This window comes from Scyliorhinus torazame, chromosome 8 (genome assembly GCF_047496885.1).
Source record: "Scyliorhinus torazame isolate Kashiwa2021f chromosome 8, sScyTor2.1, whole genome shotgun sequence".
Classification (NCBI taxonomy): domain Eukaryota; kingdom Metazoa; phylum Chordata; class Chondrichthyes; order Carcharhiniformes; family Scyliorhinidae; genus Scyliorhinus; species Scyliorhinus torazame.
Window position 1 is genome coordinate 81,497,369 of NC_092714.1, and position 15,680 is coordinate 81,513,048.

At 42.9% G+C, this 15,680-nt stretch overlaps 1 protein-coding gene across 1 annotated transcript in view; it reads left to right on the forward strand.

Moving 5' to 3' along the window:
- Nucleotides 1–523: 523 nt before the first annotated feature.
- LOC140427978 (gamma-aminobutyric acid receptor subunit rho-3-like) overlaps nt 524–15,680 on the forward strand; it is a 46,702-nt gene continuing 31,545 nt past the window's right edge. The window contains exons 1-2 of the mRNA XM_072513896.1: nt 524–1,330; nt 9,058–9,164. Coding sequence (XP_072369997.1) covers nt 1,215–1,330; nt 9,058–9,164 — 223 coding nt within the window. The 5' untranslated portion in view covers nt 524–1,214. The remainder of the gene's footprint in view (nt 1,331–9,057; nt 9,165–15,680) is intronic.

Genomic DNA, 15,680 nt, shown 5'->3' on the forward strand with positions numbered 1-15,680 from the left:
CATTTGACAGATGAAACACGCCCCGAGCAGGGGATTTGCGCTGACAGTAATGTTTACGTAGACAGCTAGATCTCTTGTCAAAATCAGCCCAGAGTTCCGTATTTAGTAAGCATTCAATCTCGAATGACCGAACTACCTACTCCCACCAAATCCATCGCCAAACCCCCTCCGTGTAAAAACCATTGTTGATTCTGTGAAGATGTGAGAATGAAACCAGTTTGTCCCAATACTTAGTCGCCAGCTGGAATGTTTCACTTTTATTTAATCAAATCAGATCTCCGGTTAACTTCCACCACCCCCTCTCCCCCAATCATTTACAGTAAATAGATTTTCCCAATTCTGCAATTTTCAAAGTCTTCCAAATCCGCGATTATTTGCAGCAATTGCCAAACTCCAGCTGTAGTCATGGGGATTAGCGCTGGTAAGTGCATCAATTGATGTATCTACCAATCGCTGCGTCATTGCTTTTCAGAATAACACACACCAGTTTATCATTTGTAACACCACCACTGGAGAATCCATCCGACAACATCGCCAGAAAATCTTCCACAATGTCTACATTAGCAAATAAGTAATTTGCTCAGGAAAAAACACTTCCACGTGAAGCACTTGACTGGAGGTTATGTGGGTCAAAACCGCACTTTGATGATTGTAACATTTGCTAGGTTATTTCCCCCCGCATTTATTTACCTCGCCCCCTTTCTCGTCTGGGAACATTTACTGTGTGGTTTCCAATAAGGTGGCACAGACTGAGCGAGCTTTCATCAGACTTTAATGTTACTGGACTATTTTTGTCGTCGAATCTGGGTGGTTATAAAGAGGATTAAAATGAATTAACGTCACTCCGTTTCCCTAATTCTCGGAAATGCATCTTGCATGTATATGTTGTTTTCCAGTTTTGGAGCCGCTGGGGTTTGACTGTGATATCCACCTACAAACAACGAAAATAAAAACATAAATTACGAAACTGGGTCTATTCCAATCCGGTTTTGGTCCTGAAGGCTATTCGACTGATTTTAAGTGGTTTATGGACATGTTTCCGTCAGAGTAAACGCGGATTCCAGAACCGTGAAGAAGAAAGTGACGTGGTGAAATGTGTGGCATAACCAGAGAGGCTGACACATTTCCCATGGATGTCTTAGGTGAGCTGCTCAAAATGACATGACGCCTCGAGTTACCGTCTCTATGTGTAAGAAACCAGTGAAGTAAAAGCCATGCTGTTCTTTTGGGAGCTGCTGTTTCTCACCTTGTTGCCGGTTGCAATGGACAAGGGAAGTCATGCCAAAAAACATCACCAGCAGCCCACAACTGAGGATATCAAGCAGAAAAGGTAAGCTGCTGTGTGCCAGTCCCAACAATCACTCGGTCAAAATGAACAGATTAGACTTTTCAAGTTTCACTATTTACATTTTCCATCCCTTATAATCTGACATTAAGAAGATTTAATATCCTTAATGGTGACCATCAACTTTTATAGTGCAGGACTCATTTTAGCAATTTTGTTCCCATTTGCCCAATGAATAGCTGCCTAACTGGAAGCTGGTGTAACAAAGCCCACTGAGGTGAATTGATTTAGTATATCAGTTGAGGGCAGGTTTTAAACTCATTATATGGGAAGCTTTTATCATTAAGAATGCCATCTGATTGTTTTCTTATCTTCGTCTTATCAAACTCTCTTCATCATCTTGAATGACTATTTTGTCTCTAACCTCTTTCTCTCTATGGTTCTTTGATGTGTCATTCCTACTTAACTCTATACTGTGCACCCCCATCACTAACTCTTTGAATCAGATCAGCCCAATGTCACTCCGTCCACAGCACCCTCCCCTCCCCAATCAATGGCACCAATATGCAGTGCAATTTTGACTGCAGTGCTTTCTCTCTCCTCATTCGCCTTGACCTGTCTGCAGCTTTTGATACAAATGGCTATTGCATCTTTCTCTTCTGCCACTCTCTCCATGACCCAACTCTACATAAATTCTACCTATGTAAAATGTACAAACCAATATTCATCCTAGAAATTCACTGTTGTTCAGTTCTCTTTGGCCCTGGCTATTTAAATAATCAGACCGAATAAGTAAGCAAGAAATATGTGCTCCCTTTCCTATATGACTATAATCCTTATAGATTTGATTTTGCAGTGGGAGTAATGAGAAGGCTAACAGTTAATGTTGTAATTAAAGTGTAAATCAGAGAGCAACTTCCAGCAATCGCACATGCGTAGTTAAACATAGAAATCAAGAAGTTATCTGAAATTCTCTGCTTTTGCAGAAATCCAGGCCTCTTTGAAGGACTCAGCATTGAAATATATGGAACATATATGGAACAATGTGAAGGTGCTGTACTTACGTGATTGCTCCCCACTAAACCAGTGCTGGGCAATATGTGGCCCGGGCACCACATGTGGCCCCTCTGGGTTCTGAGTGCAGTCCACAAAACATTTTGTTGACCATTGCCTACGTGTACGGTTGGCACATTGCACTGATTTCCATCTGCATAGTTTTTTTCCCCGACTGGTGTGACTGAAGTTATATGCGCATAATGCGATGGCAAGTGAAGTGAGCTGCATACTGATCGCATTGCACACAACATTGACTGTGAGAGCCATGTACTTCCTCTGCATCCAAAGCATAAATATTTGTTCTGTTTTTATCATTTGAAGATAATAGTTCTATTAATACATAATGATCAAGCATTTTCTATAACTCCTTTTGAAATATTCAGCGTGTATTCAATCTTAATCTTGGGTCATGGTTAGGCAACAAGCGCAATTTCAATCTTGTGGCCCACGGAGATGAAGGAGTGCCACTCATGCGGCCCAATCATTAGCCTTGGTTGCCTATCACTACACTAAACTCACCAGAAACAGTTGGGGCTTGTTAATTAAAGCATAATGGCAGATTTAATGGTGTGGTAAATAATAATTTCTGTCAATCTCTTTGGCACTGCTGATTAACCTTTATAATGTGGAGTCTCATTCCTTCTGATTTTAATTATTGCTGGAAATTTAAAAACAATAACATTTTTAAAAAATACTCTCTTTTATCTCTCTCTCAATCTTACCATTCCCTCTCTTTATTTTACTTTCTGTAACAGATCTGACATTGAATTAAATATTCTAACTGACATTTATTGGTCAGACTCTGCGCTCCTCATTTAAGATTCTCCAATCTGATTCCTTAAGGAAATACACGGTTTCTTTCCCTATTCACACAAGACCCAGATAACCTGTAGAGAGAGCTGCACCCAGATGCTTTTCTAAATGCAATAAACTCCCCATGCAAAATCTTACAGAAATTCTGTGGGCAAGTGTAAACATAAAAATCCCATCAAACAGCTTAGAATAAAGCTCCAAATTCCTTCCACATCCAGTTGTAAATGGTGGTGGACAATTAAACAATCAGGCTCCAGAAACATTTCCATCCTCAATGAAGGGGGGACCCAGCACATCAGTGCAAAAGACAAGATTTAAACATATGTAACCATCATCAACCAGAAATGCCAAATGTATCGTCCAACCCATTCTCCTCCTGAAGTTCCCTGTATCACAGCTGCCAGTCTTCAGCCAATGTAATTTGCTCCATGTGATATCATGAAATGGTTGAAGGCACTGGATACAGCAAAGCCTATGGGCCCTGACAACATTCTGGCTCTAGTGCTCCAGAACTTGCCATTCCCCCAGCCAAGCTGTTTCAGTGCAACTACATCATCAACATCTACCCGACAATATGGAAACTTTTCCAGGTACGTCCTGCCAATAAAAAGAGGGATAAGTCCAATACAGCTAATTTGCCCCATCAGTTTACACTCAATAAACTGCAAAGAGACAGTGTATGTTGATAATAGTGCTATCGGGTAGCACTTACCCAGCAATAACCTGCTCATTGATGCACAGTTTAGGCTCCACCAGTGCTACTGTGCTTGAGACTTCAATCCAGCCATTGTCAAGACATGGACAAAAGAAGAGCTGCATTTCAGAGTGACTGCTCTTGACCTTAATGCAGCATCTGACTGACTGTGGCATCAAGGATTCTTAACAAAATTGAAGCCAGTTTGAATCAGGGAAAATTTTCCATTAGTTGGTGTCATACTTAGGACAAAGGAGGATAGTTGTGATTGTTTGAGGCCAATCATCTCGGCCGCTGGACATCACTGCAGGAGTTCCTCAGTTTTTCTGTCAGGCCCAATCATTTTCAGCTGCTTCAGGAATGATCTTCCCTCCATCATAAGGTAAGAAGTGAAGGTGATTGCTGATGATTCACAGCTGCTCATATGCTGAGTCATTCTGTGTCCACATACAGCAAGATCTGGACAATATTCAGGCTTTGGTTATTAAGTGACAAGTAACATTCATATCACACAAGTGGCAGGCAGGCAATAAGAAACAAAGAACAAAGAACAAAGAAAAGTACAGCACAGGAACAGGCCCTTCGGCCCTCCAAGCCCGTGCCAACCATGCTGCCTGACTAAACTACAATCTTCTACACTTCCTGGGTCCATATCCCTCTATTCCCATCCTATTCATGTATTTGTCAAGATGCCCCTTAAATGTCACTATCGTCCCTGCTTCCACCACCTCCTCTGGTAGCGAGTTCCAGGCACCCACTACCCTCTGTGTAAAAAAAAAAAAAAAAACATGCCTCGTACATCTACTCTAAACCTTGCCCCTCACACCTTAAACCTATGCCCCCTAGTAATTGACCCCTCTACCCTGGGGAAAAGCCTCTGACTATCCACTCTGTCTAGGCCCCTCATAATTTTGTAGACCTCTATCAGGTCGCCCCACAACCTCCGTCGTTCCAGTGAGAACAAACCAAGTTTATTCAACCGCTCCTCATAGCTAATGCCCTCCATACCAGGCAACATTCTGGTAAATCTCTTCTGCACCCTCTCTAAAGCCTCCACATCCTTCTGGCAGTGTGGCGACCAGAATTGAACACTATACTCCAAGTGTGGCCTAACTAAGGTTCTATACAGCTGCAACATGACTTGCCAATTCTTATACTCAATGCCCCGGCCAATGAAGACGAGCATGCCGTATGCCTTCTTGACTACCTTCTCCACCTGTGTTGCCCCTTTCAGTGACCTGTGGACCTGTACACCTAGATCTCTCTGACTTTCAATACTCTTGAGGGTTCTACCATTCACTGTACATTCCCTACCTGCATTAGACCTTCTAAAATGCATCACCTCACATTTGTCCGGAGGTTAACTCCATCTGCCATCTCTCCGCCCAAGTCTCCAAACAATCTAAATCCTGCTGTATCCTCTGACAGTCCTCATCGCTATCCGCAATTCCACCAACCTTTGTGTCGTCTGCAAACTTACTAATCAGACCAGTTACATTTTCTTCCAAATCATTTTATATATACTACAAACAGCAAAGGTCCCAGCACTGATCCCTGCGGAACACCACTAGTCACAGCCCTCCAATTAGAAAAGCATCCTTCCATTGCTACTCTCTGCCTTCTATGACCTAGCCAGTTCTGTATCCACCTTGCCAGCTCACCCCTGATCCCGTGAGACTTTACCTTTTGTACTAGTCTACCATGAGGGACCTTGTCAAGGGCCTTACTGAAGTCCATATAGACAACATCCACTGCCCTACCTGCATCAATCATCTTTGTGACCTCCTCGAAAAATTCTGTCAAGTTAGTGCGACACGACCTCCCCTTCACAAAACCATGCTGCCTCTCACTAATACGTCCATTTGCTTCCAAATGGGAGTAGATCCTGTCTCTAAGAATTCTCTCCAGTAATTTCCCTACCACTGATGTAAGGCTCACCGGCCTGTGGTTCCCTGGATTATCCTTGCTACCCTTCTTAAACAGAGGAACAACATTGGCTATTCTCCAGTCCTCCGGGACATCACCTGAAGACAGTGAGGATCCAAAGATTTCGGTCAAGGCCTCAGCAATTTCCTCTCTAGCCTCCTTCAGTATTCTGGGGTAGATCCCATCAGGCCCTGGGGACTTATCTACCTTAATATTTTTCAAGACACCCAACACCTCGTCTTTTTGGATCTCAATGTGACCCAGGCTATGAACACACCCTTCTCCAGACTCAACATCTACCAATTCCTTCTCTTTGGTGTATACCGATGCAAAGTATTCATTTAGTACCTCGCCCATTTCCTCTGGCTCCACACATAGATTCCCTTGCCTATCCTTCAGTGGGCCAACCCTTTCCCTGGTTACCCTCTTGCTTTTTATGTACGTGTAAAAAGCCTTGGGATTTTTCTTAACCCTATTTGTCAATGATTTTTCGTGACACCTTCTAGCCCTCCTAACTCCTTGCTTAAGTTCCTTCCTACTTTCCTTAGATTCCACACAGGCTTCGTCTGTTCCCAGCCTTTTAGCCCTGACAAATGCCTCCTTCTTCTTTTTGACGAGGTCTACAATATCTCTTGTTATCCAAGGTTCCCGAAAATTGCCGTATTTATCCTTCTTCCTCACAGGAACATGCCGGTCCTGAATTCCTTTCAACTGACACTTGAAAGCCTCCCACATGTCAGATGTTGATTTACCCTCAAACATCCGCCCCCAATCTAGGTACTTCAGTTCCCGCCTAATATTGTTATAATTAGCCTTCCCCCAATTTAGCACATTCACACTAGGACCACTCTTATCCTTGTCCACCAGTACTTTAAAACTTACTGAATTGTGGTCACTGTTCCCGAAATGCTCCCCTACTGAAACTTCTACCACCTGGCCGGGCTCATTCCCCAATACCAGGTCCAGTACAGCCCCTTCCCTAGTTGGACTGTCTACATATTGTTTTAAGAAGCCCTCCTGGATGCTCCTTACAAACTCTGCCCCGTCTAAGCCCCTGGCACTCAGTGAGTCCCAGTCAATATTGGGGAAGTTGAAGTCTCCCATCACAACAACCCTGTTGTTTTTACTCCTTTCCAAAATCTGTCTACCTATCTGCTCCTCTATCTCCCGCTGGCTGTTGGGAGGCCTGTGGTAAACCCCCAACATTGTGACTGCACCCTTCTTATTCCTGATCTCTATCCATATAGCCTCACTGCCCTCTGAGGTGTCCACCCGTAGTACAGCTGTGATATTCTACCTAACCAGTAGCGCAACTCCGCCACCCCTTTTACATCCCCCTCTATCCCGCCTGAAACATCTAAATCCTGGAACGCTTAGCTGCCAATCCTGCCCTTCCCTCAACCAGGTCTCTGTAATGGCAACAACATCATAGTTTCAAGTACTAATCCAAGCTCTAAGTTCATCTGCCTTACCCGTAATACTTCTTGCATTAAAACATATGCACTTCAGACCACCAGACCCGCTGTGTTCAGCAACTTCACCCTGTCTGCTCTGCCTCAGAGCCATACTGTCCCTATTCCCTAGTTCTCCCTCAATGCCCTCACCTTATGACCTATTGCTCCCGTGACCACCGCCAACAAGAGTGAATTTAACAATACCTTGACATTCAATAGCATTATTATTGCTGAATTCACCATCATCAAAATTTAACTGGATCAGCCATATAAATACTGTAGCGACAGCAGCAGGTCAAAACCTGAGAATGCTGCAGCGAGTAACTCATCTCCTGACTCCCCAATGCCTGTCCACAATTTACAAGGCATAAGTCAGGAGTGTAATGAAATACTCTCCACTTGCCAGCTCCAACAACACTGAAGAAACTCGACACCATCTAGGACAAAACAGCCCATCCTTCACTGTAAACATTCACTCCCCCCACCACCAGCACACAATGGAAGCAGTGCCCACCATATGCAAGATGCACTGCTGCAACTCTCCAAAGTGTCTACAACAGCACTATCCAAACCCATGACTTCTAACCAAAAATGGACAAGGGAGCCGATGCATCAGAACAGTACCACCTGCATGTTCCCCTCCAAGTCACACATTTGGACTTGGAACTATATTGTCATTCTATCCCTGTTGCAGGATCAAAATCCTGGAACTTCCTCCTTCTGGATGCACTTACACCAGATGGACTGCAGCAGTTCAAGAATGTGGCTCATTATCACCTTCCAAGGACAATTCGGAAATGGATAATAAGTACTGACCTGGCCAGCAATGGTCACATCCCACAAATTATCAAAATGTTTGGTGTGTACTGCCATCCTGAGAAAATGCAGCCTCGTGCAGATCATTCCTGCCACTAACTTTTTACTGGGTCTTGAATCAGGGTCATCTCTATCATCAGGATGCCTGGCCTTATGGCTACTATTATATTTGAATTAACTGGGAGATAGCAGCCTGCAATCTGCTCCCCAGGGTCAGAAATCCGGGTCATCAATTAATTTCTGGTTGCTTCTGAGATGGGGAGTTCCAATGAAGTTGCCAGACACACCATTGGTCTGCAACATGGAAATACTTCCCTGCTGTTATTGAAAAAGATGGCTGTAGGATCTACTTCCCAATTTCAGCAAATCCTTATGGAATTAACTCAGAACATGCACTTAGGTATGATGGAGAGGAAATTGATCCTCGACAGTAACCTAAATCATTTACACCAAGCATAATTTTTTTCCCATTGAATTCAATAGAATAGAAAATTGAACTGGCAATTCACAATTGCCAAATATCAGTTTTCTCTCTGATGTTCCTTGACCACCCTTCATTTGAGGCAAATATTGTTTAGGTCTGGGCTTAATGGTTCCAAAGCCATGGACATCTTTATCCTCTCTCTTTGGAAGTTGGCATATTCTTACTCAATGCATTACAATCCCTCATACTCTGTGATTTACCCAATGCTACATCTTCATTTACAATATCAAACTCTCTGGGTGAAAGTACTTGAGTTGGTTCACAGGATTCCAGAGGAATGGGGTGGTACAACTGAATGCTTCATTTAAAGGCTCGTTCCCGAACCCTTATGAGATCAGTTGAAGAGGCCACCAGCACACCCCAACAGTTTTGGTTTCTTATTCATTTCTTTGTATTGCTTATTAGCAAATTATATGAAGATATGTTTCATTTACCCATCTCTTGTAATGACTAATGTGTAATGCTTAAAAGCAGCATTGCATTTATGTTTTGCTGTCAAGAATTTTTAAAATGTTTTGTTTCGCTTCAGTCGACCAGAAAGTAAAAGATCAGATTCAACCAAAACACATTTAACAAAATCTGAACAACTCCTTAGAATAGAAGACCATGATTTTGCAATGAGGCCTGGATTTGGAGGTAGGTTTCCTGATAATTTCACTATTCTATTCAGTAGTTTAAGCATTTTACTTAAGGTTTGGAAAGTTCAGCTTCTACCTAACTCCCATGTGTATGTCCCAATAATTATTTCACTTTTTGTAAAATTAATAAGACGTGAATTATGATCTGTGTTTTTTATTTCCTGGGTTGCTGTCTGTGATTGGCTGCTCAGCCTGCTTGATGCCTTCATTGTTCCTGGACATCACAGCTCCCGTACAGATGTTGCTAGATTGAAAGCTGTATCGGAATGGGGGGAAATCAATGCTCTAGAGGCTGCTAAAAATTTATGGGCAGTAATTTGCAAGGTTAGCAGGAGGTTCCACCCTTCTCAACTAACCACAAAAGAGCCAATTTATTTGATCCTAAATTTGGAACTAAGGAAAGGTATTTCTTTCACTCAAACAGCAGAAATGCTATTTTAACTGTGTAATGTATGTTACAAAATAGTATAAAAACAATGTAGTATGATGTCAAAGAGGTAAATTCAAATGGCATAGAAAAAAAAGCCACATTATAAATGAAATGATTATATACCTTTATTAACCTGTAGAATTTCTAATATTTCTTTTTGTGCTCATTATTGACAAAGGTTAATATTGCAGATTATAATATCTTTGTTTTCCTTTTAAAATGTGTTTTATTTGACATGAGAAAAGTTTTTTTTACTTTTAGGTGAAAGTCTGATAAGCTTAAATTAATTTTCCTGAGGTAGTTACTTTATTTTTGGTTGCTATCGCTCAAACCTGCAATTCCCAAAACAGTTAATACAATACTGTTTAAATCTCAATTTATATGGGCTAAGTTTGTATTTCCAGCATAGGAGTCACAAGGCCTTCAGTGAATGGGTCTGAGATCACACTGGAATCTCACGTCCTCACCTTGCTGGATTTTCCAAGGCCAGTTTTTAAAACTCGTCGCAGCACACTCCATCCATGGATTTGAAGAGATCAGAGAGGACACAATTGATTGCATAGTGAAATTTTAGCTGTTTAGCACAGGGCTAAATCGCTGGCTTTGAAAGCAGACCAAAGCAGGCCAGCAGCATGGTTCAATTCCCGTATCAGCCTCCCCGAACAGGCACCGGAATGTGGCGACTAGGGGCTTTTCACAGTAACTTCATTTGAAGCCTACTTGTGACAATAAGCGATTTTCATTCATTTTCATTTCATTTCATTTCTAGAGGCTGTGAGTTATAAAGAATTCAATTGAAACCAACTTTAAAGCAGAGATATAAGAAATGAAAACTTTGTAAAAACTCTTCTATTTGATGAAGTAAGCACTAAAAATGTTGGTTAGCATTGAGGGCAGTTTCTTTTGTCTCCTATTGTCCAGAAATAATTGTGTGAGGGGGGAATAACAAAGTGGGTACAATTTCCACTTTCATAGGTCTTCCGAGCAGATGAGAAAAACAGATTCTGGCTTAGCAAGAGTATAAAGTTAACACATGCAAACACTGCCTATTGTATATATCCTGTTACAAACCTTGCCCAGATCCCAGGACATTTGGAGAGTTCGGTTGGGGACAAATATCATTTGAAGATAAGAAATAGGTGCAGAAGTTGGCCATTCAGCCCCTGAAGTCTATTCAATAAGATCATGACTGATCTGTTTGTGTTTCGAGTTCCACATACCCACTTATCCCCAAGAATCTTTGACTCCCTTGCCTACCAAGAATCTAATAACTTCTGCCTTAAAAATATTCAGTGACCCCGCTTCCATCGACTTCAGAGGCAGAGAATTTCAAAGTTGCACAGCCTCTGAGAGGAAAGATTTCTCCTTATCCCTGTCCTATAAGGGAGATTCCTAATTTTAGAACTGCCTCGAATGCATTTACATCCTTCCTTAAGTAAGGAGACCAAAACTGCACAAAGTATTCAAGATGAGGTCACACCAAAGCCCCGTATAACCAAAGCATAACATCCTACTTTTATATTCAATTCCTCTTGTAATAAAGGATATCATTCCTTAGCCTTCTTGATTGTATGCTGTACTGCTTACTAATGTTTTGTGACTCATGCACAAGAACACCTAGATCCTCCTGCACCTCGGAATTCTGCAGTTGTTCTCTGTTTAAGTAAAATTACCCACATTATACTCCATCTACCAGATTTTTGCCTCTCACTCAACCTATTTATATCTATCTGCAACCTTCTTTTGACTTCTTCACAACATATTTTTCTACCTATCTTTGTGTCGTCTACAATTTTGGAAATTTAACACCAAAGTATTTACCTTATTAGCCATCTCTTTCAAGACCCTGAGATGAAGTCCATCTGGACTCAGAGACTTGTCAGTCAGCACCTCTGTCAGTTTGCTCAGTGCAGCTTCCCCAGTGATTGTAACTTCACCAAGTTCCCCTCTTCCCTTCACTTTGTGATTTACAGTAATTACTGGAATTTTCTTTGTATCCTCTATAGTGAAGACTGATGCAAAATATTTGGTCATTTCATCTGCCACTCCCTTATTATCTACTATTAACTCCCCATTGTCACTCTCGAGAGGGCCAACGCTTATTTACTTACTCTTGTCCTTTTTAAATACCTGTAAAAACTCTTGCTATCCATCTTTACATTTCTTGCTAGCTTTCTCTCATAGTCTAATCTCTTTCTCCTGATTAACCTTTTAGTCATTCTCTACCATTCTTTATATTCTGACCAATCATTTGACCTAGCATCACCTTTGCGCAGTTACGTTTTTTCCTTAAATTTAATGTTTTCTATAACTTCTTTATTTAACTACAGGTCGTAGGTCCTCCCTTTAGCATTTATCTTTATAGTGGTAATGTAACTATTCTAAAATATCCCCTTAAATGCCTGCCACTGCTTCTCTATTAATGTATTCTCTAGCCTAGTCTCCCAGTTCACTTCAGCTAGCTTAGTTTTCATGCCCATACAGTTATCTTTGTCTAAGTTTAAATATTAGTCTTAGACCCTCTTTTCTCCCTTTCAAACTGGATGTAAAATTCAAACATATTGTGATCTCTGCTACCTAGGGGTGCCTTTACTTTGAGGTCATTAATTAATCCTGTCACATTACACAATACCGGGTCTAATATAACCTGCTCTCTGGTTGGTTCCAGATCATGATGCTCTAAGAAACTATCTGAAAATCATTCTATGAACTCCTCATCCTGGCTACAACTGCCAATCCAATATTTCCACTTAATATGTAAATTAAAATCACCCATGATTATTGCCGTCTCTTTATCACAAGCACCAGTATTTTTTCTTGTATAGTTTCTCCTACATTGTGGTTACTATTTGGGACCCTGTAGACCACTCTCACTAGTGACTTCTTTCCGTTACTTTATTCATCTCCACCCAACCACCCAAACTGATTCCACATCCTGATCTCCAGAACCGAGGTCATCTCTAACTATTGCACCAATGCCATCCTTGATTAACAATGGTACCCACCTAGCCTAGCTTCTTATTCTTCTTGAATGTCATATACCCCTCAATATTCAGTACCCAGTCCTTATCACCCTGCAGCCACATCTCTGTAATGGCTATCAGATCATATTTATTTACTTTGATGTGTGCTATTAATTGAATTACTTTGTTATGAATGCTACGGGCATTTAGATACAGAGCCTTTAGTTTTTTTTTGGTTATCTTTGTAACATCTAGTCTTGATTGTTGCTGCATTCTTAGTTTTTTTTTCTCTCCATGCCTTCCTGTCATTCTCTGAACACTCATTTCCCATATTAATATTTTCCTCTCTTACCTTGGGCGTCATTCTCCGACCCCCCGCCGGGTCGGAGAATGGCCGTTGGCCGCCGTGAATCCCGCCCCCGCCGAAGTCTCCGCTCCCGGAGATTGGGCGGGGGCGGGAATCCGGCCGCGCCGGTTGGCGGGACCCCCCGCTGGATTCTCCGGCCCGGATGGGCCGAAGTCCCGCCCAGGAATTGCCTGTCCCGCCGACGTAAATCAAACCTGGTATTTACCGGCGGGACCAGGCGGCGTGGGTGGGCTCCGGGGTCCTGTGGGGGGGGGCGCGGGGCGATCTGACCCCGGGGGGTGCCCCCACGGTGGCCTGGCCCGCGATCGGGGCCCACCGATCCGCGGGCGGGCCTGTGCCGTGGGGGCACTCTTTTCCTTCCGCCTTCGCCACGGCCTCCACCATGGCGGAGGCGGAAGAGACTCTCCCCACTGCGCATGCGCGGGAAACTGACAGCGGCCGCTGACGCTCCCGCGCATGCGCTGGGAAACTGACAGCGGCCGCGGACGCTCCCGCGCATGCGCCGCATTTCCGCGCCAGCTGGCGGGGAAACAAACGCCATTTCCGCCAGCTGGCGAGGCGGAAATCCCTCCGGCGTCGGCCTAGCCCCTCAATGTTGGGGCTAGGCCGCCAAAGATGCGGAGCATTCCGTACCTTTGGGCCGGCGCGATGCCCGTTTGATTGGCGCCGGCTTTGGCGCCAGTCGGCGGGCATCCCGCCGTTGGGGGAGAATTTCGCCCCTGGTCTCCGCTCTTTGATATACCACATCTTCACATTTGATCCATTGCCCCAAAACCCTCTCTACTTCCCTAGTTATATGGCTTGCAAGAACATTGGTTCAGGTGTAGACTGTCACGATGGTACAGCCCCACTTTCCATAGGACTGGTGCCAGTGCCCCAAAAAACGGAATTCACTTCTCTCTCACCAGTCGCTAAACCATGTATTCACCTCTCTAATTATTTAACCTATACCAATTTGCATGCGGGTCAGATAATAATCCAGAGATGATAACTGTTGAGGTTATGCTTTTTAATTTAATGTAGAACATCTTTCTTAGTTCTACCTATGTCGTTGGTATCTACATCGACCACAACAACTGGATCCTCCTCTTCCATTGCAAGATTCGCTCCAGCCCTGAGTAGGTGTCCTGAATCCTGGTATGGGGTAGGCAAAACAGCTATCTGAACACTTGCTCTAAATGTCAATCCACCTGACTATACGGTCACCTATTATCATTAGTAGTTACTACGTTCCTTTTTGCTGCCTCCACTTGATTGGCTTCCTGTGCCACAGTGCCATGATCAATTTGCTCATCCACTCCACAGCACCAATTCTCACCAAACAAGCTGAGAAAACTTCACACCGATTGGAAAATTGCAGAGACTGACACTCCTGCACTCCTGTCCTTTGGATCCTTACCTGTCTCACTCACAATCACACCCTTGTGTCCCTGACCACTGACTAAATCAAAAGACTGTGAAGAAATGCTGTGAAGACCTCCTGGTACAAATCATCCAAGTAACTTTCCCCCTCCCTGATGTGTCACACAGTCTGCAGCTCAGCCTCCATCTCAATGAATCTGGGTTGAAATTCCTCGAGTCGCAAACACTTACTGCAGGCGTGCCTCCCTTGGCACACCCACCTGTCCTAACATCCTTCATGTGCTTTATTATAATATGATTACTTAATCATATTATGCACTTTTCTTATTTATGTTACTTTTTAATATGTTTCATTAACATTACCACCAACGTATACTGTTTTAAACATTAGGAATAGAAGCGACCTTAAATATTTACCGGATATTCACCAAACAACTAGCTCCTTTCCCTGGAGAAGCATAAGAACCAATTCCTACAGTGAGAGAAAGGTAGAAAAAGCAAAACAAAACAAACGTCTCCTCCCCATCTTCACCAAACACCCCCACTTACCAAACTCTCTGGTTTGTACTAATTTTCCTCAGGTGCTCCTGTTTTAATGTTTTGTTTAAAGTAGATAAAAGTTGAGATTCAAGACACCTTTAGGAATAAAGCCACAAGATTCAGCGGGTTTTGAACAAACAAAAATAAACCTTTCTGTACGAGTTCAGAAAGATAAAACAATTTACAATATGTATTTTATAGAATGTTAGAGCATGAGATACATGTGAATTAACAGATAATCTGAGGTCACACACGCCACATTACAAATTAAATGACTGATCCAGCCGAAAACAGATTCCAGAGGTTTCTCAACAAATCATCCAGACATTAGTCCCACTGTGAGTTAACCAATCTCACTGAACCTTTGTCTTTCTCATGAGGGTTTCCAATCTCCCCTTTGAAGATATCCCCTTGGAATTCTCTCAAACGTCGCTCACACTTGGAAGGCTTTAACAGTGGCCCACTTCGCAGGATTTCACCTTCAGAGATTCCTTCACCTGGGATTCCCGGCTACACCCAAACACTATCTTACAAGCACACTTTTAGATCTATAGCCATGATAGCAGAACACCACTGCTCCAAAGGAGTACCTGTGAACCAATGGCTCTTTTTAAGTCTGTCCCCTGCAGCACTTTCTTTAATTTCAAGTCTGTTTCCCTGCTTTCTTTTAACTTAACTGGGACCTGTTTCTGCCCCTCCTGTCTTTGTGACACTTGTTGGCTGGTAGATTGCTTCAAAGCTGACTGCCTCAAGAAGCGCTAATCCCGAAACAAATGTTTTTCAAACTTTTTTCCTGCGACCCATTTTTACCAACAAGCCTACTTTCGGGACCCATGCCGGCAGACCTTCACG